This window comes from Coccinella septempunctata, chromosome 7 (genome assembly GCF_907165205.1).
Source record: "Coccinella septempunctata chromosome 7, icCocSept1.1, whole genome shotgun sequence".
In the NCBI taxonomy this organism is placed as follows: Eukaryota; Metazoa; Arthropoda; class Insecta; order Coleoptera; family Coccinellidae; genus Coccinella; species Coccinella septempunctata.
Genome location: NC_058195.1, coordinates 25,907,140 through 25,930,997, shown reverse-complemented (window position 1 = coordinate 25,930,997; position 23,858 = coordinate 25,907,140). Strand labels below are relative to the sequence as shown.

The following is a 23,858-nucleotide window of genomic DNA, read 5'->3' as shown; positions in this document are numbered from 1 at the left end:
CAGGGCAACCCTCATAAAGTTGGGTTGAATAAAAACTGTGATATTCTCTTTTGAAATATTTTATTTCAATTCCCTTTTCCCTGGTAAAACTAACGATAGTTCCAGCTCAACAGACTATTCAACCCACATAGCTATGTTCACTTCATCGGAACATCTCGATATGATGTTACATGCAACTACTAGGGATCTAAAGTTGAGGAATTCGCAAACTTAACAATATGCGGACGTTAATGTCCACAATGTGAAATCTCAAGTACATCCATGAAACTTCTTAAAGAAGCGCTTCAATGCGATATTTTTGGGTACTCCCTGCGACTTACTGTTACATTTCTGGTTGACTGGGTGAAAACCCTAAAAAGTTTATGAAGAGATGCAAAATCCTCCCAAAATAAATTTCAATCGTTATTTCCCACTTTAATACATACTATGTATATAAATGTGTAACAATATTTTTTTGTAAAAGTGACTAGCCCGTAGTATCGTCAGAAGATGCAGAACTTTCTTCTAAGTTGACGATGACTGGTGTTATATCATCCATAATATTATCCAGTTTCCACATGTCTACCTCAACTTTTTGTTTGACATGTTCCACGCACTTTTACCATCTTTAGGAAGTAACCCGTGAGAGAGCCTCTTGAAAAAGATTTTGGACGTCAGCCATTTTAAATGTGGTGTTTTTATCTGTCACAAAATTCTTGACATCGGCCCAAATCAACTCAATAGGGTTCAGTTCGCAGTGGTAGAGCGGTAATCTAAGTACAGTAATATTTTGGGCCTTTGCGGTTTCATCCACGATGTATTTTTCAAAGTTTTCTTTGTTCTGCCTGACTATCTGCAACAATTGCGCTTTTATGAGGTCAGAGGTGAAATCTATATTTTTCTCCCTCAACCATTGTTGGATATCACTCTTTCTGAATTGTGAATTAGGAATTTTTTCCCTTTTCCTTGAATGGTAAGGAGCATTATCTAAAACTACTATAGAATTTTCCTCCAATTTAGGAAGTTTACCCTCGAACCACTTTTCGAAGGACTGACCATCCATTTCTTCATGGTAGTCACCAGTTTTTTTGGATTGGAAAGTCCAGAGTCCTCCAGTTAAAAAACCAGTGTCACTGCCAATATGACACTCTATAATTCTTTGCCCTTTGCCTGGAAAAATATATTCACTTCATTTGAAAAATAATGTTGAAATTGTTTGCCACCAAAAAGGTTCTAACATCAAGTTTCACAAAACTTTGATTGCTCGATCAACGATTTGGCATTCGATTTCCCGAAGTAAATCATTGAAACTTTCATATTTCCGAATATATTGGAGGAGTAGCAGTTGAGAATCATTAAATGGGCGTGTATAGATAATTATTTGGTGCAAGAATGATATGCAGAATGCTTATGACCAACTTATCGACTGAAAACTAATTGACGTTCATCCGTCAATCGATCGTTGATTCTCTGATCAAGCTTTATGAAACCGAGGGTTAAACGAGGGTTAAACTCAAAATTCAAGACCTTACCAGACGGATTTTTTAATCCAGTAGGTCCAAGTAGTAAGTCTTCCTGTTTTCATCAAGGAAGCCCCTAATTTTCGTGAGATAGTTTCTTCTCCAACATTTAATGTCGTCACGGTCCATTAAAAAACTGTTGCGTTGGCGACGTCCATATTTGAAATTAAGTTTCTCAATATTATAGAGAAGGTACTCTTCTTAAAATTTGGCAAGTTCGAGTCTTCATTAACTATTTTTAATACTTTCTCTATAGTCGGGTGTTCATTTCTGAAGAAAAACTCATGAACTTTTCGCCGTATTACATTTTTATCGAAATCTGATAAGGACTCCCATTTGGTGGTCCGATTTTGATTTGTTGCCGGCTGTGATTGAACACCGAAATTTATGTATTCGGAAATAATTCTCCTAACACTTCGAGCTCCAATGCCAAGTCTCTCAGCAACTCGGAGTACTACGTCCTTTAAACACATTCCTGCATTTTGAAAAATCTCAATTTTATAAGTATTCAAAATCATTTCTTTTATCTCGGCACTGAAGTGTCGTTTCAGACGTCTCTTCTTTGGAGCACTTAAGTCAACACGCGATTCCTCAGCAGTATCAGTACTTGACATTATCTTAAATGATTGTAACTTGAATAACTTGCTACAACTATAAACCAATTTACGAAAGAAAAAGCAATGAATGACCTCTGCAGTTCTGCACAACAATTGATCAAAAAATGAATCAAACGTAATGCGGTTCTGCATTACTCCCACCTGCAAACATGGCGTTCCTGAAGCTTTGACCAATAAGAGGAGTACCTCAAATAAGATCACGCGTTAGTCAGTTTGTTTACGCTGGCCTCTCGGATTTGGATAGACTATACATGTGACGACCTCCTGTCTCCATCTGTTGCCGTCTTTTTCTCCGAAGATAGAAACCTCGGGCGCCACCTCTAGTTTAAAGTGTTGAGGACACTCGGAACCTGTAGGCGGTATCCTACAGGTGATCAGGAGCTACAGTCAGAGAAGGTTATGTCCAGGGGTCAGATGTTCATGAAATTCGGACAGTCCCCTATCTCTGAAATATCTTAAAAACTCTATTTGGGAGAAAAATAAAACACACAATAACCATGAAACTTCTATTCAATACCTTCTATATACATAATGATGTCGTACAGGGAATAGGGTGAATAAGCGGTGCAGAAGCAGAAGCGGGATGTAACGTGCTTTTAATGTAGAAAGTCTATTAGAGACGGATGAACGAAAGCATGATGAGTGAGCAAAGTGAGAATGCGGGATGAAGCGGTCGGAGTTAGAATGAAGCAAGAGCGTAAGTGAAAACAGTGCAAGTTAACTCTACGATGCGTACAAGCGGCAGGTAGTAACATGGGCAAAGTCGGTTAATATAAACAAGGCTGGTGTTAAGACTGACGGCGGTTTGCCGGTATACTTTGGTGGACCGAAGGAAAAACTAAGCCACGGAACAAGGACGACGAACGCACCCGCAAAGGTGCCCTTGGAATCCAAGGTGTTCCGAAATCGCGGGTGCTGTACCCATCCCCGTAACCCCGGTGGGTGGCCTAGTTGAGAGATCATACCAGACAGTGGTGTAGGATGGGCCGTTTGAAGCTAACATCGTACACTCCCGCACACTCGGAATTCCAAGAGAAATGCAGGCCGTTTGAAGCTAATGCATCACCTTTAGGAACTCAGGCGGTAAGGTAAGGGGGGGTGAGCTGGAGGCGGTGGAACGTACCTGACAAGGGTGTAGAATGGGCCGTTTCAAGCTAACATCGTACACCCCTGTACTCTTAGGATACCAGGAGACATGCAGGCCTTTTCAAGCTAATGCATGGCCTCCAGGACCCGGGAGGTACGGTGGAAGGATGACACGGAGGCATGTACGCGCCATTTGAAGCTAGCGCACATACCTACGCATACTAGGAAAGTCCATGGAGTAGTGCAGGCCATTTGAAGCTACTACACAACTCCACGGCGGAAATAAGGGTATGTGGGAAAAGAAATAAACCGGCAAATTAACCAAAAGAGTAATTAAATCAATCATACCTGAGACCTTGCCCATGTGTAACCCTTGAATGTCCTATCTGGTATGAACTTCTTGGGCGGTCGGAACACTCTGGCTTCATTGAATGAATTTACGAAATCTCTCGAATTTATACCCGGCACGGTCCTTTTTTGTCCAATTGTCAAATGCGCAATTAAACAAATTTCAATAAATAAAAAAAAAATCGGTATACGATATCCTCCCTTGATCTCACGTTTAATACATCGCGATCAGGGAACACATGGATCCGCGCGGCCTGAAACCGGTCGAGTTAATCAATTTACGTCGCGGAAACATGAAAATAACTCGGGAAAAAAACTAATTGAAAATTTGCTTTGTTACATACGTGAACTAGAGCATGAAATTCTACTACTGATTTCTCAGGCCTTATTATCCCAATAACAAAATTCCTTGTAGATTTTCAACAATTGAATTTGAAAGGATATGAACAAGAGTTCAGCAATTTAAAACACTTAGGGAATTCCCAATCTGTCAAACTACACTAATTTGTCTCTTCCTATCTGAACTAATATAAAGGTCCATCCTCCCATGTCTATCTGGGAGGAAAAGACTTTGGCCCGTATTAATAGTCAGATCTCAAAACGGATCTCAAGACATGCTGAGACATAATTTTTCGGGATCAATATTTCTATTCAGAAACCCAGACAATAATCCCAATATAACTTCTCCAAATAATAATTATAATACTTTGTTGGACAACGTAAGATGAGAGAAAACATAAGAAACAAAACTTGTTTCGACTTTGCAGTACTGATAAAGTATTTTCGTAATTCAGTCGGCAGAGGGCGTCTAGATTTTTGGATTCGCCAATTTCGTAGATTGAAATCTGACATCTCGTCCAGTAGGAATTGATTATCTCTATTTTTTTTAAATTACCAATTGTTCAAGTAACGTCAGTTAGTGGTCATTATTTCCTCTGTGTAATATTCTTAGGTTGTCAAAATTGGTGTTGTGTTTGTGTTCTTCTAGATGGCAACCTAAAGCTGATCTCGGTTGATTCCTATGGTGTATTTTATATATTCCGCTTAGTTCTTCTAGCTTTGTTTTGGATTTATTATTAACTAACATGTTTTCTACAGTTTTATGTTTTCCATTGACTAGGGTATAGTCATAGTCGTTAAGAATTCGTGGCATATTTTCGTGAAAACCTTCATAATATGGTATTAATAAGAATTGTCTTTTCTTTTTAATGTGGCAGTAGATTTCTCCATTAATAATTTTCTTTTTATTGAGACGAATATTTGGTCAACGTAATGTCGTGTGTATTGGTTATTATTTCCTGGTATAATTTATCTGGTAAATTATATTTTTCTCCTTCGAATATTTTTCAGGGGATAGGGGGATGCTAAGTAGTCTATGGATTAGAAAATTGAAGGCAGATCTTTTCAATGAGGGTGAGTAGTAAGAGTGAAAAGGTATATTAGCATCCGTTTGTGTAGGTTTTCGAAATGTATCGAAAGAGAAGTTGTTTTCCACATTTAGGGTGACTTCGAGGTCAAGAAAATTCGAAATGTTTGAGGTAGAACGTTCAAGAGTGAATTTTATTTTAAACATGCAATTAATTGTCTTATGGTACCTGTCCACCTGCGACAAAATAGTCTCGAGAGCAATCTCACGCACTCTCCGACACAAGTCAATAACAGTCTCCGAGACTAAACGTGTCTGAAGTGCTCAGATGAACAACGCCCTGAGATTGATCTCGAAACTTTCTCTTGAGATTTTATCTCAGATGGACACTTACCATTATAGAAATTTTCGAGTTCCTCATCTGTTCCTTCCCAGATGCAAAAAATGTCATCAACGTATCTTTTCCAAGTGATAACATATATGTTTTCTAGATGTTAATTTCATTATTTGTTTTTCAACATGATCTACATAAATATCCGCTATTAGACCGCTAGATGGTGAACCCATAGGTAAGCCGTCTTTCATTGTGTAAATCACATCATCAAAGACATAGTTTTTTAAACTGTGGTTACAGCTCAGTATATTTGATAGAATATATGTGTCTTGGTGTTTAATCCTCTACGGTTTTGGTAGTGAAGTCTGAGTAGGTCGTTGCCGGGAGCTGCCTCGGAATGCGTGTTGGATGTATTTAAATGTTTTTTTCTTAATAATCGTTGGGTATCCATTCCTATTCTTCATCACAATATCGGTTTCTCCATTCCTCTGCCTGTTGATAAAGTCTTGACGCATAGTGGCAAAATATTTTCCCTTTCTTATAGTCTGATCATGTCTTATGTAAACATTCTCGAACTTGTCAATATTTCTCAATTTTCTGTAGTTTTTCACAAGTGTGGGTACATTTCCCTTGCAAGGCAGAGTCATCTTAATTGGTCTTAATTTGTCTGGTTGCCTTTTCCCCAATCTACGCATATGAGGATTGTTTATATTTACGTTGGGCAGAGTAGTGGTTAATATCTGAGAGATCATAGTGGAGTCAGTTTCATCTTCCGGTATTCCGAAAATGAGAACATTATTTTCTCTAAGTTTCAATTCATGAGTTACTTCTATTATTTGAATCATATTATTTGGGGATTCCCTCGACATATCCAACATTTTCCTCTCCAGCTGTTCCATCAAGAACTCCCAGTTTTTCATTCAACCCATTTATTATACCAGATGTGACAGCGTCTACAATTGAGGGGTTCAGAACTGAAGTGAACCAAGTCCATGCTGCCTAGTTTTGAGATAAATGGCTTAGAAGTTGTTTATCACCAATTAATTCAAAAGTGATTTCTTTAGATTTTAAAAGGTTAGAATAAGCATATGCTTACATTCTAACCTTTTGAAATCTTAAGAAGTCACTTTTGAATTAATTGGTGATAAACCACTTCTAAGCCATTCATCTCAAAACTAGCCTCAATTATATCTATGAATTGTTTATCTTCACAAATTTTTTTTATCACTGTATCGGCAGTGTTTCGTACTTCGTTTAGCTGTTCCAGTGTTAACGACATTTTGGTGGAAATAGCAAGAATTAATGCCTTTCAAGAAGAGACCAATTTGTGAAATGATTAACGGCCGTTTTCTATAACCTATCTATGCATCAAAACGGTGGATAGATAGATACTAGGGATAGGCCGATCTGTTCTTTTGTGTTTGTTTACGTTTCAATATTCTATCAGCAGATAGCGATTCTTACTGGCCGCAGCGATCTATCCCTTCCTCTGAAATGAGGTCAGATTGACAACCAGAGATAGGAACTTTCATTATATATGCGCCTATCTGCTTTTCAAAGAAATTTGAAGTAAACCATCGATTGTAAAAATTATCTCCGTAGTTCAGTTTTTTGATCTGTCGAGTTCGAGCAGTAAAGGGTAGAGATAAGCATTGGAAATTGTTATCAGGGTGCATTTCACTGCTGTTTTCTTGACAATTGAATTGTAATTAACTTTGAAAAATGGATTATTTGAGTAGCGACGACAGCGACATGGAATTATTAGAGATGTTTGATGAGAAGAAAGTGAATCGGAAGAGACCATAATACAAAAAGTTTATGAAGCACGAGTTGATTACATGATTATTTCGAATGATTACGAGTTCACATGTAGAATTCAACTGAGCAAAGGTGCTGTGAGTGAATTATTGGATTTAATTAATCCATATTTGAGGGCGCAATGTGGGAAAATTGAAACCGAAGAGTTGAAGGATTCGGTCAATCGTCTCCAACTCTCCTCTTTCAATTTATTGTTGGTAGCATTAATAGTTCAGCTGGTAATAACCCCATCAGCTGCTACAAATTCTACCAAACGCATGGCCTTTCTTTAGTCATTGGTTTTGATTTAGGCTGAAAAAATCATTACCTTCAGAACTTGAAATCAATGAAAAATGAATATCGATAACAACGGCGCTTTTATTTGAAGGTACTTACGGATGAGGAATTCATTTTCAAGTATTGCATGGTTCAGAATCTCGACCAACAATTATTGTAATGTATTTATTGCCGTATGCACCTTTCATCGAACGACGTTTAAACATAGAATCTCTATGGGAAAATAAAGATTAAAGAATTAAGCTCGTTTAATGAAACGGTGCATACGGGTATGTAGTCATACACACGATTAACCTTTTATACATAATCTTCAAATATTTACACTTTCTAGTTTTTAACACACTCCACAGCACACAGTGTCGAATGAGAACTCGATCAGAGTAGACTTGCTGTAAAAGAGAAAGTGGAAGAAAAAGTCGAAGTGAAAGTGTACACTAGCGAAGCTACGGAATTTTTGACTCCGTCTGTGAAGTTTGTGTAGGTTCTATACGTGTATGTGTTTTCGGAATTTTGATTCGTTAAAATTTTCGAAGTCTGTGTTCATCTGCCAGAGTCCAGGTCTAGATCGTTGATTCTGTAGAAAGCATCAGGTGAGCTTACTTTTCGTATTTATTTCCTGATTTTTCTCACAGCATAGAAAACTTTCGGCTTCACACCATAGTTATACTAGACTATTTCAGTGAAGATTCCTGAATATTTCATTATTTTCAAATTGTTTGATATTTTGAGAAATCTGACTATAAAACCATGTCGGGAACCACAGAACTACATGGATGCGACCGATGCTGAAGAGTTCAGCGAGGGCGAACCTGAGGAGCTTGCAAAGCTCAGAGAAGGAAATGGGCAGATGAAAGCTCAAATTGTCAAACTGACTGAAACTGTTTCACAGTTGGCCGGTGAGATGCGCCTCTTGAGAGAGGAAATGACCTGAAATAACATGCCGAAATCCCCCACTTAGGGTACGTTCATACCGAAGATGCATGGATGAGCGCGGTGGAGGTCGCGGTCGCGATCTTTACATCGATATCAAAACAAACCTTCATATTCTAATGGGACCGTACATACCAAGGATGTTTCACCCGTTCACCCTCGCCGCTTATCATCGCGGTTTACAGCGATGTCGATCGCAGATCAAAATAGTTTGATTTTATATGGCGATCGAGCTATTGCCGCGAGGTACCTCGCACGCTCATTGGCGTAAACCTCGTCCGCGACCGCTGTTGAAATAATATGTAAATTTAAGTTGAATGATACTTCTGTATGAAAGTCTCATGTTCTATGTTCTATATTTTGTCAAGGAGAATGTATTTAGAGATTTTGAAAAGTGTGTATGTGTCGAGTTAGTCAAAAAAAAAAAGAAATATAATAAAGTCAGACTTGTTGAACAGAAGTTCTTTTTTACCAAAAATAGAAGACTTTAACAGGTTATGGGCCCAGAATACGCTGCAACGACTTGCACGCCCATGCTTAGCACCTTATTGTTGCAACGCCGCTGATTTTCGCGAACTACATCTTGTCACACATTAACTCTGTGTCTCGCGCCTCTGTGATCTTTCATTTGTCTGCGCATTGAAAATCTCTCGAAGGTTCTTTCCTTTCCGCTTTTTCCCTCAAGGAAGAAGGTTATCTGTCGAAATATCGTATCGGAATTCATCGATTGATTGTTCTGAAATTAATGAATTTTAAGTTGGCGAGGTTAACAATATTGTCTCGGTAAGTTCATAGTTCCTTTAATTTAAACAGGGATCTCACTAGGAATGTTTGATTAGGTAAATTTGCTGGTTCTAGATTTATTGCTTGCCTTCATTTTGTTTTACAGCACATGTTCCTTTACTGCTTTTCATTTCCCCAGAGCAGGATTCCTTCTCAGGTTTATTTAATAATTATATTATTTTGTTCATGAAAATCTTTGTATTCTCATGAAGAGTTGAGAAGGAGTTCTGTTAAACTTTTCTGCACATTTTCATTCTTGTTTATTTCGCATAGCTTTTTGGTCCGGAGCTAAATTTTTGGTCCGGAGCTCAAATTTTTGGACTGGAGCTCCAATTTCTGTACCGGAGCTGGCTGCTTATGTGTTTGACAAGAATTTGGAATGCAACTTAGGCTTGAAGCACAGCATTTGAACGGAGCTTGAGGCTTAATAGAATTTGGACAGAAATGCAGGTGTCTGACTCTGAAAGTACGATTTTGGTTTAAAGCATAATCATCAACCTTGGGCTGAAATTCAACTCTACGCTGCACATTATCGAATACTACAGGAAACCCACGTCCAAAGGGACAGATCTGTTGCTTGAACTCACTTAAGCTAAGTAGATCTAAGTTGTGAAATTTTGAGAGACTGTAAACTTTAAATTTCTGTCATCACGAGTGATTTTCAGATTGTACATTGTAATTATTTTAAATAATATATTGTGAAAAACCTGACTGGGAATTTTGTTGCTGGGGTAATCAAGCCCCCCTTGAGAAATTAGAAGTAGAGTTTCATGCTCGAACGCCCTTCAGGGCAATTGTCACGTTACACTTTTGGCGCCCACAACGTGGAGCCCGAGAAACCCAGCGACATTTTTCATCAGTTTAAAGAAACCTATCAGTCTCTCAAGCTTGCACACCTCACATTGCTTTCACTTTTTCTTTTTGCTTTGAATAATTCTGGAACCTTTGCTATTGTTGTATTTTTTTTTTCATATCTTGCATTTGAATTCTTGGAATTATGAACCCCGACTTTTTGAAAGCTCATGAACTCGCGTATGAGGTTGCTATACGTTTAGGAAGGGATGACAAAAATACTGTTGAGCGAAATCGCAAAATTTTGAAAGGTCTCTTGGCGCAGGAAAGAGGAGATCGAAGTTTTTCTGAAATTCAGGACATTTTTACGATAAAGGAAAACTTTGAGGAACTTTCACAATCAATTTCAGACTTGTCCTTAAAAATATCTAAATTAACGTCTAAGTCTAATGTTTCTGAATTTAAAAGACTTGAAGATAGATTATGTCATTGTTCTGGGAGATTGAAGCGGATTTCTGTTGAAGAGATTACTGAGGAAGATCAAAAACGTGATATGATGTTTCAGATCATTGAATTAGAAGCAGAACTTGATGAGCGCAAGTCCTCAGTTAAACCTATTGCCTCCTCCCCATCCTCTACCGGTATTGTCTCAACACAGCCTCACTGTAGTAAAGTGCCTGTTTATAAATGGAACTTAAAGAAATTCTCTGGAAGAGAGCCTTTAATGCCTTTTCTTGAACTGTTAGATACGTTGAAAGTTTCTCGTGGTTGCTCTGATGCAGATTTATTTGATTCCGCCGCTGACTTATTTGAGTCAGATGCTTGGACTTGGTGGCATAACCACTTCGTCAGAAAATCTTTTAGTAAATGGTCAGAATTGGTGGATGCGCTTAAGGAATCTTTTTTGCATTCGAATCATGATCAGGTTATGCTTGACGAAATAAAATCGAGGAAACAACGTCCAGGAGAAAGCGCTAGCATTTTCATATCTTCACTAGAGGCACAATTCCATCGCTTGAATACAAAACCCCAAGACAAGGAAATAGTTAACATTATTCGGTCAAATTTGCAACCAGATTATCTGAAGGCTTTAGTTTTGAGAGACATTGACACAATATCTGATTTAATTTCCTTGTGTAAGAGAATAGAGGATACTTTGGGCTTAAACAAAATAAAGTCGCAAGCCGTTTCTGAACTCAATTTGATTTCCTGTTGGAATTGTAAAAAATCTGGTCACAAGTATTCCGCCTGTAGGCAAGCCAGGAGGAATAGATTTTGTTTCGGTTGTGGAGCAAGCGGAATTGTAAAATCGAAGTGCTTCAAATGTTCAAAAAACGTAGCTGCTGGTCACGTTATGGCAGACAGCGTGAATCGGCGTTCAAGTACTGCCACATCGACTCGAAACACCGAACAGTAAATAGATTTGATCGCGAGGTCTTCAACAACTGGTTAGAGACGATAAAAATCTCCTTTTCTGATAAAAGGCCTCATCATTCAAATAACAATCTCAAAGATCCTGCTCATTCTGTATGCCACTTACTGGAAAGACTTAACGATGACAATAGACCTTATCTTAGAGTCAAAATATCTACGGAAAGCGTTTTGGCATTGCTAGACAGCGGCAGTAATGTGTCAATTCTTGGTTCTCCTTCCTTGTTTATGTTGAAGAAACTCAATATCCCTTTAAATTATGATGTCTCCTTGCATCTTACCACGGCTGACGGAACATTACAGAGCACTCTGGGTTACGTGACTCTGAATATCGAATTGAACGGTCTCTCGAAAGCTCTCAGGTTTTTGGTAGTTCCTTCTATCTCGCAAGAAATGATTCTCGGAATGGATTTCGTTAAAGCTTTTAATATCAAGTTGGATTTCACTAACTCTTCCTATAATTCATCACTTCTCAACACTGCTGCAGTTCATGCAATCAAGCCTGCTGATGATTTGTCACCCATGCAGAAGGATATTTTGGACGAAGTAATCAAATTATATGGGACCATAGGACCCAAGGATAGAATTGGTAGAACGCACCTTCTCACATATTCTATCAAGACTGAAGGCTCTCCAATACGTCAACGGCAGTATCCCCTTTCACCGGCTATGCAATCTGTTCTCAATGAACAGATAGATGAAATGTTGGAACTTGGTATCATTGAACCTGTGACAACAGTTTCACCTTGGCTATCTCCTCTTTGGCTGGTTGCCAAGAAAGATGGTTCATATAGGGTTTGCTTTGATGGTAGGAGGTTAAACTCGGTTACTGTTCCTGATTCATATCCTATGCCTTTAATCGATTCAATAATTGGTAAGGTTCGCAATGCCTCATTTTTGTCGTCCATAGATTTGAAGTCTGCATTTTTTCAAATTCCGCTTGATGAGGAATCCAAGTTGAAAACGACATTCGCCGTTCAGGGTCGTGGGTTATTTTGCTTCAATGTCCTTCCCTTTGGCTTAAATAACGCGTCTCAAGCTATGTGCCGTCTTATGGATATTGTATTAGGGTCATCTCTTGAGCCATATGTCTTTTATTATTTAGATGACGTCATTATAGCAACTCCCGATTTTGAGACTCATATTTGGGTTCTGAGAGAACTTTTTAAGCGCCTTCAAGAGGCAAACTTGACGGTTAACTTCGAAAAGTGTCATTTCTGTCGTCCCTCACTTAAATTTCTAGGATTTTTGGTGGATGAACAAGGTCTCAGAACAGATCCCGATAAAATTAAGTCAATCGTGGAGTATCCAATTCCTACCAATGCTACACAAATTAGAAGATTGATTGGTCTTGTTGGATATTATCGACGTTTCTTGAAAAACTTCTCGACAGTGTGTGCTCCTATTTCAGATTTGTTAAAAGGTCGCAAAAAGGGACAACCAGTACAGTGGACGGACGAGGCTGATGCTGCATTCAGAACGGTCAAGCAGATGCTGACTTCAACTCCAATTCTAGCTAGCCCAGATTTTACAAAGCCTTTTTCTATTCTTCTCTCTATCGATCGATTTCGTCCCTACATTGAAGGAACTGAATTCACTGTAATAACGGATCATTCATCACTACAGTGGCTGCACTCTATGAAGAACCCTTCTCCTAGGATTGCAAGATGGATTGTTCGTTTGTCCTGTCACCGTTTCAAAATAGTTCATCGCAGTGGCTCCCTCAATACCGTGGCTGATTCCTTGTCTAGAATTCCTGAAACAGCTGTTCTGGATCTGAATAGGTTGAAACCGGATCTTTGGTACCGAACTATGTGTGATAGGGTATCTAGGAACCCTGAGTCCTTCCCTGATTTCAAGGTTTCAGGAAATGTCTTATATAAACACATCATGAGTAGATCTAGGCTCTCGGATGCGTCTGCAGATTGGAAAATTGTGGTTCCGACAGAAAATAGGCTGGAACTTCTGAATAAGTATCATGACGACCCTTTAGCTGGACACTTTGGTGTATTTAAAACTCTCTCTAGACTCTCCCAATTATACTACTGGCCGAAAATGAGGAATTCCGTAAAATTATATATTCGTAAATGTAAGGTATGCGCTTCGTGCAAGTCGGACAATTTGCCACAAGCTGGTTTAACTGGTAATTATCGCAATATAAATTTTCCCTTCCAGTTAATATCTGCCGACTTGTTGGGTCCATATTCCAGATCGAAGAATGGTAATCAGTACGTCCTTGTAGTTACAGATTGGTTCACCAAGTTTGTCTTAGTGCATCCTATGGCTAGGGCCACCTCAAAGGGTGTTGTCAAGTTCATTGAGAATCAGGTTTTCCTTATGTTTGGTGTTCCGCAGATCATAGTTGTAGATAATGGAGTTCAATTCACTTCCAATGAATTTAAGAATTTGGCTAAGAAATATAATGTACAAAAAATCTGGTACAATGCAAGGTATTTTCCACAAATTAATCCCACTGAACGAGTCAATAAAACGATAACAACCGCAATTAGATCTTTCATCGATGAAAAGCATAATACTTGGGATCAGAATCTCTATCAAATTGCACAAGCTATCAGATTGGCAAGGCATGAAGTCACGGGTTATTCTCCATCTTATTTGTGTTTTGGCAGAAACGTTCCCACTGACGGTGCTTTCCTTGGTTTGATTTCAGATAACGCTAGTAATTTGATTGAAGTGGAAAATAAGTTTTTGGACCCATCTCTACAACTCAAAAACCTTCCGGACCTTTATAAGACTGTTCAGCGTAGACTCTTTGATGCATATAAGAAGAATGCAAATCGCTATAATCTGAGGAAGCGTGACGTTCGTTATGCTGTAGGTGATAGGGTTTGGAGGAAGAATTTTGTCCTCTCGGATGCATCGAATAAGTTTTCTGCTAAGTTCGCTCCAAAGTATATTCCTTGTATTGTCGATGAAGTTATCTCCCCATTGGTCTATGCCTTGAAAGATCTAGACGGACACAAACTGGGTAACTTCCATGTTAAACATCTTAAACCTGATCTAACTCATGATGTACCTACCGACTCTGACGAACACGAACATGACCATTAAATTCACTCTTTCCGGTGCACAGGATTATTTATTTGATTGGCAATTTCTTTATCGTACCTATTTTCGACCTTCCTTGTAATTTGTCTTAGCTTTGCATGAAATTGCCGTTAATTTGTCTGGAATATATTGCGGATATGCAGTTAAAAAAATCTTGTTGTATCCAACTGTATATTTTGGAGTTTAATTTTAAATTTTGCGTCACTGATGCAGATACATTTTCTGAACACCGGATTGAAATGTTTTCCCCTATTTTTGACTTTGCAGGTTTTACACCTGCTGGCGCCCAACAAACTTTTGCCGCGAGCTTTTCGTTCACTTCAATGGAGAGGATGGGTTGGGAAGTGATTTCGAAATATTTTGTTAGATCACCTTCACATTTCACGTTTAACATCTTAAGTGAGACAGACTGCAAACTTGCTGTCTTCATTTACACCGGATTTGACTGTTCATCGTACATTTATGACTTTTCTTTAAAATCTTACCGACTATGTCTTTTCTTTAAAATCTTACCGACTATGTAAAATCTTACCGACTATGTCTTTTCTTTAAAATCTTACCGACTATGTCTTTTCTTTAAAATCTTACCGACTATGTAAAATCTTACCGACTATGTCTTTTCTTTAAACTCTTACCGACTATGTCTTTTCTTTAAAATCTTACCGACCATGTCTTTTCTTTGAAATCTTACCGACTCTGACATCTTTATCGGGCTAGTGTTTTTTTTTTCTTACGGATTTTGACTCTTTCTTCCTTGTAAAACTCCCGACGAGTTATCAGTTGGTCGTGCACTAAGCCGTAGCTTTTTGCCCACGCGGACCACTGAATGTTCCGATTATGATTTGTGACGATACCGACCTTTGACACGAAAAATTTGATTTCTTTTATACCGATTGTGACTCTCGATGCGGACATCACCACTCTAAGATGTGATGGGGGTCGCAGGGGAAGCGACCTTAGTTAAAAAATATCCTCCTTGTCCAGCGCCTTCATCGAAATCTTCGATTCGGGTTTCGATGAAGTTTCTCTTTTTAGTTTGCAAAAAAAATTATTAAAAAAATTTCGGCCCATTATTTAATATCTTTAGTTGAATCGGTTTTGTATTTTTACCTCATATCTAGCTGGACATGCCGGTATCTAGCCACCTTCAGTGACTAGATATCTTTCACCTTTTCCTAGTTTGTAAGTTTTAGCTTTAAGTCGCCTTCAGCGTTTTCATTCTCTTCGAAATTTCAAATAGCCTTCAGCATTTTACCTCTCGAATCGCCTTCAGCCTTCTTCATTTTCACATTATTTTCAAGTAGCTTTCACTGTGTTCAGCCTTCAGCATGTTTTATAAAAAAAAATTTTTCCAAATTTTTTTTCTTTCCTGGTGAGAGGTGTGTACAACGACTTGCACGCCCATGCTTAGCACCTTATTGTTGCAACGCCGCTGATTTTCGCGAACTACATCTTTACGTTGACACACATTAACTCTGTGTCTCGCGCCTCTGTGATCTTTCATTTGTCTGCGCATTGAAAATCTCTCGAAGGTTCTTTCCTTTCCGCTTTTTCCCTCAAGGAAGAAGGTTATCTGTCGAAATATCGTATCGGAATTCATCGATTGATTGTTCTGAAATTAATGAATTTTAAGTTGGCGAGGTTAACAATATTGTCTCAGTAAGTTCATAGTTCCTTTAATTTAAACAGGGAACTCACTAGGAATGTTTGATAAGGTAAATTTGCTGGTTCTAGATTTATTGCTTGCCTTCATTTTGTTTTACAGCACATGTTCTTGTACTGCTTTTCATTTCCCCAGAGCAGGATTCCTTCTCAGGTTTATTTAATAATTATATTATTTTGTTCATGAAAATCTTTGTATTCTCATGAAGAGTTGAGAAGGAGTTCTGTTAAACTTTTCTGCACATTTTCATTCTTGTTTATTTCGCATAGCTTTTTGGTCCGGAGCTAAATTTTTGGTCCGGAGCTCAAATTTTTGGACTGGAGCTCCAATTTCTGTACCGGAGCTGGCTGCTTATGTGTTTGACAAGAATTTGGAATGCAACTTAGGCTTGAAGCACAGCATTTGAACGGAGCTTGAGGCTTAATAGAATTTGGACAGAAATGCAGGTGTCTGACTCTGAAAGTACGATTTTGGTTTAAAGCAGAATCATCAACCTTGGGCTGAAATTCAACTCTACGCTGCACATTATCGAATACTACAGGAAACCCACGTCCAAAGGGACAGATCTGTTGCTTGAACTCACTTAAGCTAAGTAGATCTAAGTTGTGAAATTTTGAGAGACTGTAAACTTTAAATTTCTGTCATCACGAGTGATTTTCAGATTGTACATTGTAATTATTTTAAATAATATATTGTGAAAAACCTGACTGGGAATTTTGTTGCTGGGGTAATCAAGCCCCCCTTGAGAAATTAGAAGTAGAGTTTCATGCTCGAACGCCCTTCAGGGCAATTGTCACGTTACAACGCAGTTTAATCGGTAAAAAGACTGTTCAAGAGAATTGTGTGGAGTGACGCCATCTTAGCATTATGGAGCTGGCAAAACACATAAAACCCCTTTCTAGCGAGGCGGATTGGTCAATTTGGAAACATAAATTACGCGACATGTTGGATTATCATGAAGGAGCCTTAGATGTAATTGATGGCAAGTTGGTGAAACCTGAACCCTTAAGAAATGACGCTTCGGAAAGTAATATCAAGAAACACAGGCAGGCCAGTGAGTTATTTCGTAAAGCAAATAGCTACGCAAAGTCAATGATTTCGAGTTCAGTAACTGATGCGGTTTACCAGAAAATAATGGATAAGCAAACAGCGCGTGAAGCATGGGAAGCATTGAAGTTAAATTTTGAAGCATCTTCTAAAGATCAACTTTTCAAAGTGTGCACGGATTTTTTCGCATTCAGTTGGGTTATTGGAGAGGATGTCTCAACACACATCGCAAAATTAAGAAATTTATGGAATGAACTCAACAATGGTTTGAAAGCAAAGAATGAAAATATTTTACCAGACTTAATTCTTGTGTGTAAAGTTTTGAAAATCTTGCCTGACGAATTTGAGAACTTCAAGTCAAGTTGGATGTTGTTGTCGAAAAACGAAGAGAGAACTTTCGACGAGTTAGTAACTCAACTGTGCATGTATGAAAGAAATTTCAGAAAGACCACAGACAGTGGAAGTGGAGAAGCATTGTTTGCTAAAATCGATAAAACGAAGAAGTATCAAGGTTTCAAGAAGTCGAAAGCAAATGACACATGCAACTACTGCAAAAAGAAGGGACATTGGGTAAATACGTGTAAAAGGTGGATTGCTGATGGAAGACCATCGCGGACTAAGGACTCTCCACAGAGCAATACTCTGGATACCAATGTGGCCCTGTGTGCTAGCGGTGAAGATGAGACTGGTACATCAGTATGGTGGATTGACAATGGAGCCACAAAGCATGTGACGAATTGTCCAGACCAGTTTGTTGATTTTCACAAGTTTCGAAGTCCCTGCGTCATAAGGGCTGCTGGAAAAGAAACTCTTGAGGCAATTGGGAAAGGAACTATAGAGATATCATCCTTCACTGAAGATTGTAAACTAGAGATTACCTTGAATGAAGTATGGTATGTTCCAAAAATATCTAAAAATTTATTTTCTGTATTAGCTGCTCAAGACAGAAACAAAAATAGCAGATTCTACTCGACTTCAACTAAGTGTTCGCTGGAGGTTAATGGAAAGGTAGTACTATGTGGACATCGTGAAAAGGGTGGAACTTTATATAAAGCAGCAATCGAGCCGATAATTCCTGATAAAATAGAGAGAGTCAACATAGTCGAAGCAGAAAATTCCACACTTCAGCTGTATCACGAGAGGTGGGGACACCAAGACAAGCGACACGTAAGAGAGATACTGAAGAGAGAGTTAGGTATTTCTGTTAAGATGGTAAGAGATATTTGTGAACCCTGTATTTTTGGTAAAGCACATCGTTTACCTTTTGGCACTAGAATAAAAGCAACGAAACCTGGGGAACTGTTTTCCACTGATGTTGTAGGTCCATTTTGCGAATCTTTTAACAAAAAAAGGTTTCTAGTTGTATTTAAGGATAGCTACACGAAGTTTCGTTATGGTTTTGTAATTAAGCAGAAATCAGATGTTAAGATTGTGTTGAAACAGTTTTTAGCTCACGCAAAAACACTTGGACACAAAATCCAAGAGCTACTCAGTGACAATGGAGGAGAATTCGATTGTGAAACTGTCAAGGAGATCCTGGCTGAGAATGGAATTGTGCAGAGATTGACAGCACCATACACGCCAGAACAAAATGGAGGCAGTGAGAGAGAAAATCGAACAATTGTTGAAATGGCAAGGACTTTCAAGTACTCGAATAGTGAAGTAGAATTTCCAGATTCAATATGGGCAGAGCTTGTGATGTCAGCTATTTACATATTGAATAGAACAGGAAAATCGTCAGAAGACGGATTCACCCCGTTTGAGTTATGGTTCAAGAAGAAACCAAGAATTAAACATCTGCGTGTAATTGGTTCATCTTGTTACCTTCACATACCAGCTGAAAAAAGGAAGAAAATGGACAAAAAGGCAGAAAAAGGATATCTTGTAGGATATGACGGAGATGAGCGTTATAGAGTCTACATTCCAAGCAACAACAAGGTAATTTTATCAAGAGATGTTCAATTCCAAGAGAGACTCAAAGAATGTGAAGAGCTAGTCAAGCTACCGTTGGAAGATAAAATTCAGGACCAGTTTGAAGAGAAAGAAAATAATTGGGAAGTACATTCTGAGGAAGAAGATGATGATGATCAACTTGAGAACACTGAAGAAAAGTTAACATCAGAAAGAAACTTGAGGGATCGGTCATCTTTGCAAAAACCAAGACATCTTGAAGATTACACAATGTTGATAGAAGAGTTCGCAAACCAAGTTACAGGTGATCCGGAGACCTATGAAGATGCCTTGCATAGCGACGATTTAGCAGAGTGGAAGAAAGCCATGGATCGTGAAATGTCCTCCCTGAAAGAGAATCAGACCTGGACTTTAACAGAATCTTTCATTTCAGGGAAAGCTGAGAAAGAAATACAAAAATCCAACTCAAGAAGACGTAATCCGAGTAAAGAGAGTTTCATCGTAGAACCAAACATATTTCCATTAAACACTTTTTCATCAGAGAAAAAATATAATGACGAAGCCGTTGCAAAAAGAACGTTTGAAGATGTTATGTGCGAAGATGGGACTTATGTGAGAAGGGACAATGGACAGCATTAAGAATGCCACAGTATTTACCTCTTTATCTCACATATATCTGTTTTATTCAACTGTAATTTACAAGGGAAAGTGTTGAAATAATATGTAAATTTAAGTTGAATGATACTTCTGTATGAAAGTCTCATGTTCTATGTTCTATATTTTGTCAAGGAGAATGTATTTAGAGATTTTGAAAAGTGTGTATGTGTCGAGTTAGTCAAAAAAAAAAAGAAATATAATAAAGTCAGACTTGTTGAACAGAAGTTCTTTTTTACCAAAAATAGAAGACTTTAACAACCGCGACCTCCACCGCGCACATCCATGCATCTTCGGTATGTACGTACCCTTACGCTGCAATCACAAAACCGGTAGCGGGTTCCAAAAATAATTCCCTTAAAGGAATTGTTTCACAACCCAAAACGAAGAAAAATGATGCAACGCTGGTTGCGAAGGCCCCAAACGCGCCTCCAACTGAACTCACACGAAAAGGAAGCTCTTCTTCTGATGAGGAGACCGTCAAGAAAACAACAGGCGTGCCTAAAAGGAATAAAATCCCAACCCATCACGATGATGGGTACATCAGATTGGGTAGAGATCTCAAAAGCTCTCTATACGAAGAAGCTCAGTTATAATAGGGCTACCGTAGTGAAAGACGGTATTAGAATCATAGTAAAGAATTTTTTACCTAACAAATGGAGGAAGAGAAGAAGATATATACCGTCATCAGGCATTTACCAATCGACGCTGATCTGGCGTCCAGATATTCCAGGGAATATCGGACGCTGAGGTGTCCAGAACGACATCGAACAAGACGAAGAAGCCCATACCTCTCTACCTCGTTAAAACCCAGAAAAAGAAAATCTTCGAAGTGAAGCGACTCTACAATCTCTGTATTGTGGTTGAACACAAAAAGCCTGAAAGTCCAAGCCAGTGCTTTAGTTGCCAAAGGTACGGACATGCACAGAACAAAGTGCTCAGGAAGCCATGGCAGTAATGACTGCACACTCACCAGAAAAGGTGAAGAGAGAAATGTCACATGCGTCTTATGTGGAGAAGAGGGCCATCCAGCTAGCTACATCGAGTTCAAGCTGGTGACCAGAAAGAAGAATTCCCGAAAACCAGCTGAACAGAAAAAGCCGGTAACAAAAACAACTACTGTTCAAAAAATTCAAGAAGTAGCGAAGGCCAAACCTACAGAGCAGGAAAAGAAGAGGGAGACTTCAAAACCAGTTAAAAAAAAAGAAGAACAGAAGAAGCCTCCAATGAAACAGGCTGTGAAGAGTCAACAGGAGAAGAAAAATATCTTCACGGAGAAAATTTTCAATAATAATGTTGAAAATTGAGATGGAAATGGAGAAAAAACTCCAAGCATTATTCAGTTAACTGAATTAATGGACCTTACGGATATTAGGAAGAAATCCCTCGAAATAATCTCGTGGAACATAAACGGGATCAACATTCGGAAAGCCGAGATAGAAGAAATAATATCAGAGAGACAACCTGATATTATAGCCCTACAGGAAACAAGAATAATTTTTTAAGGAAGAAGCCACCAATTCAGGGTGTAAACTAGCTCCTGAGATGTCTACAAAGAAGGATCAACAAAGAAGAATATACTATCAAAATGTGCGTGGTTTGAGGACTAAAACTGATGAACTATTCACAAGTGTTTTATCATCCGGTTTTGACATTATTGTTTTAACTGAAACATGGCTAAATGACCAAGTGTTCAGTGACGAGATGTTTGATCAGCGGTACGTAGTTATGAGAAAGGACAGATTTTCGGGCCATAGTGGAGGAGGTGTTCTTGTTACGATTAATTCCGCGATAAGTTTTGATGTGATCAGAACTGATGGCTGTGCAGCCGAATGTTTGCTGGTAAAGTTAATGGCGAGGAATTTCAAATGTTATATTTCTGTAGTTCATTCAGCTGAAAAAAATTCCAGCAGATTAAGTGCTGACTGTTCATCTACCTATAAAAAACTAAATCTCTTACAACTAAATGTTCAATGTATATCCAACAAAATGGACATTCTTGAGGTACTCCTGGCTGAGAGAAATCCAGATATCGTGAGCATTGCTGAGCACTGGTGTTCTCCTGACAGCGTCGGTTCAATGGTGATTCCTGGATACTCACAGGCTGCCTATTACTGTCGCCCTCGTAGAATGCACGGTGGTTCCATGATTTATGCCAAGGATGGAATTCATGTGAGGTGCCTGTACGTTTCGAAATTCTCTGAAGAGATGCAGTGTTTACAGGCCCTGCTCAGGTAGTTTTGAAACCTTTTTAGGTATTATTTCACATGCTTTGCATTATTTTATTGACAAAGTCGATACCATATTTATATGTGGTGACCTAAATGTTAATTTTTCCGATGTTAATTGTAATAATCGTAAGCTTTTTATTGATCTTCTGGGGTGCTTCAATCTAAGACTCTCATCGTTTGCACCCACTAGAGTTTTTACTGATATTAGTGGTCATACATCTACATCAAAGGTAGACTACATTCTAACAAATGCATGCCCATCAAATTGTCAATGTGAGGTTTATGAAGCTCATATTAGTGACCACCGAGCACCGAGTCGGTTGAGTTTTCCATAAGCCATAAAACCTACACCCATTTTAACTCAAAAGTTATCAGGAATCTGAGCCAGAGTAATCTGTGTAACTTCATTCTCGAAATAAAAAATTGTGATTTTAAAGAAATCTACCAGCACATTCATGTCGACGAATGCTTCAAATCATTCGTTGACATAATTCAGAACGCATTCGAAGCCTGTTGTCCATTAATAAGGATCACTAATGGTTCTGACCAGAGAAAGAAATGGATAACCCCTGATATTGTCAGGGCAAAACACGACCTGAAGAATTTGTATTGGTTGTATGTGAACTTAAAATGTCAGCACACTTATGACTTATACAGGAAAGCCAAAACTTTGTACAATTCATTAGTTAAAAGTAGTAAATTCAATTTTCATCGCGAACTTATCGATCAGTCAGAAAACAAAAATAAACTGGTTTGGAGGCTGGTAAGTGAATTTACTGGTCTGAAAAGCAAAAAACATCAACCTATAGAGCTTGCTGTCGATGGTGTTTCTTATAGTGATGCTAGTAAGTTATCGGAGATCTTTGCTGACTATTTTTCTACTATTGCTGAAACTACCCTAAACAGCTATTATGGTAACTCGCTGCCCAGTACGTGCACTACATCCTGCATGTTGAATTCCAATTTCTTCTTCTTTCCGGTCTCAGAGAATGAAGTGGTCGAGACCATAAAAACACTCAAAAATAAAAAATGTACAGGTGCTAATTGCATCTCAGCGAGAATATTGAAGATGATAGGCGTTGATATTTGTCCTCATTTCTCTCACTTAATCAATCAATCTATAAGTATGGGAGTATTTCCCCATATTCTCAAAAAATCTATTGTAATCCCAATTCACAAGAAGAATGACGTAGAAGATATTGCTAACTATCGACCTATTTCCATCCTAAGCATTTTTTTCAAAAGTTTTCGAAAGGATTGTGTTCGACAGAATGATGAAATATCTGGATAAATTTCACATACTCGATGGGGCTCAACATGGGTTTGGTCTGGTCGCTCTACTTCAACTGCAGCTCTACATTTCATTGAATATGTGTATGATAGTCTGGATGAAGGTTTTTTGGTCGCGGGATTGTTCTTCGATCTATCGCGGGCATTTGATAGTCTATCTTTTGAGTTTATTATCAACGAATGCTACAATCTAGGCTTCAGAGGAGTGTTTTTGGACTGGCTCTCGAGTTATCTTGAGGATAGGACAATGTCCGTTGGAGTCCAAAATTCTTTTTCTGTTGAGCATAATGTCACCTTGGGTGTGCCTCAGGGATCCGTTATCGGTCCACTTTTGTTTCTAATATTTATTAACGATCTCCCCACGAATCTAAGATCGAGGGCGAAAAATGTTCCCCACCGTCTCATCAAGTTTCTGAAAATGTGTTTGATAACGCTATTCGCTGATGATACATCAGTTGTGATCAAGGCTCGAAACTTTGAGGAGCTTCAAGAGTTGTGTGTGATTCTTTTAGAGAGCTTTGTTCAGTGGTGTCATGAAAATGCTCTGATAATTAACATCGGTAAAACTGAGTGTGTTCACTTTTATATAGGTAATGTTTGTAGTAGAAGGCTGGTCGTTCACTATTCAGATAATATAATTACCTCTAAGGATTGTTCAAAATTTCTTGGAGTTCACGTAGACCGCAATTTGAAATGGAGTACCCATATTGATG

At 38.5% G+C, this 23,858-nt stretch overlaps 1 protein-coding gene across 1 annotated transcript; it reads left to right on the top strand.

Moving 5' to 3' along the window:
* Positions 1-16,879: 16,879 nt before the first annotated feature.
* Positions 16,880-19,609, top strand: LOC123317668. The gene is made up of 2 exons (XM_044904274.1): positions 16,880-18,271; positions 18,503-19,609. Exons 1-2 carry the CDS (start codon positions 16,880-16,882, stop codon positions 19,607-19,609), a joined length of 2,499 nt encoding a protein of 832 aa, XP_044760209.1.
* Positions 19,610-23,858: the final 4,249 nt, after the last annotated feature.

Coding starts and splice junctions, on each gene's coding strand:
- LOC123317668 (XM_044904274.1), top strand. CDS start 16,880: ATGGAGCTGGCAAAACACATAAAACCCCTTTCTAGCGAGGCGGATTGG. Junction 18,272..18,502: donor TAGGTATTTCTGTTAAGATG/GTAAGAGATATT, acceptor GTGTTGAAACAG/TTTTTAGCTCACGCAAAAAC.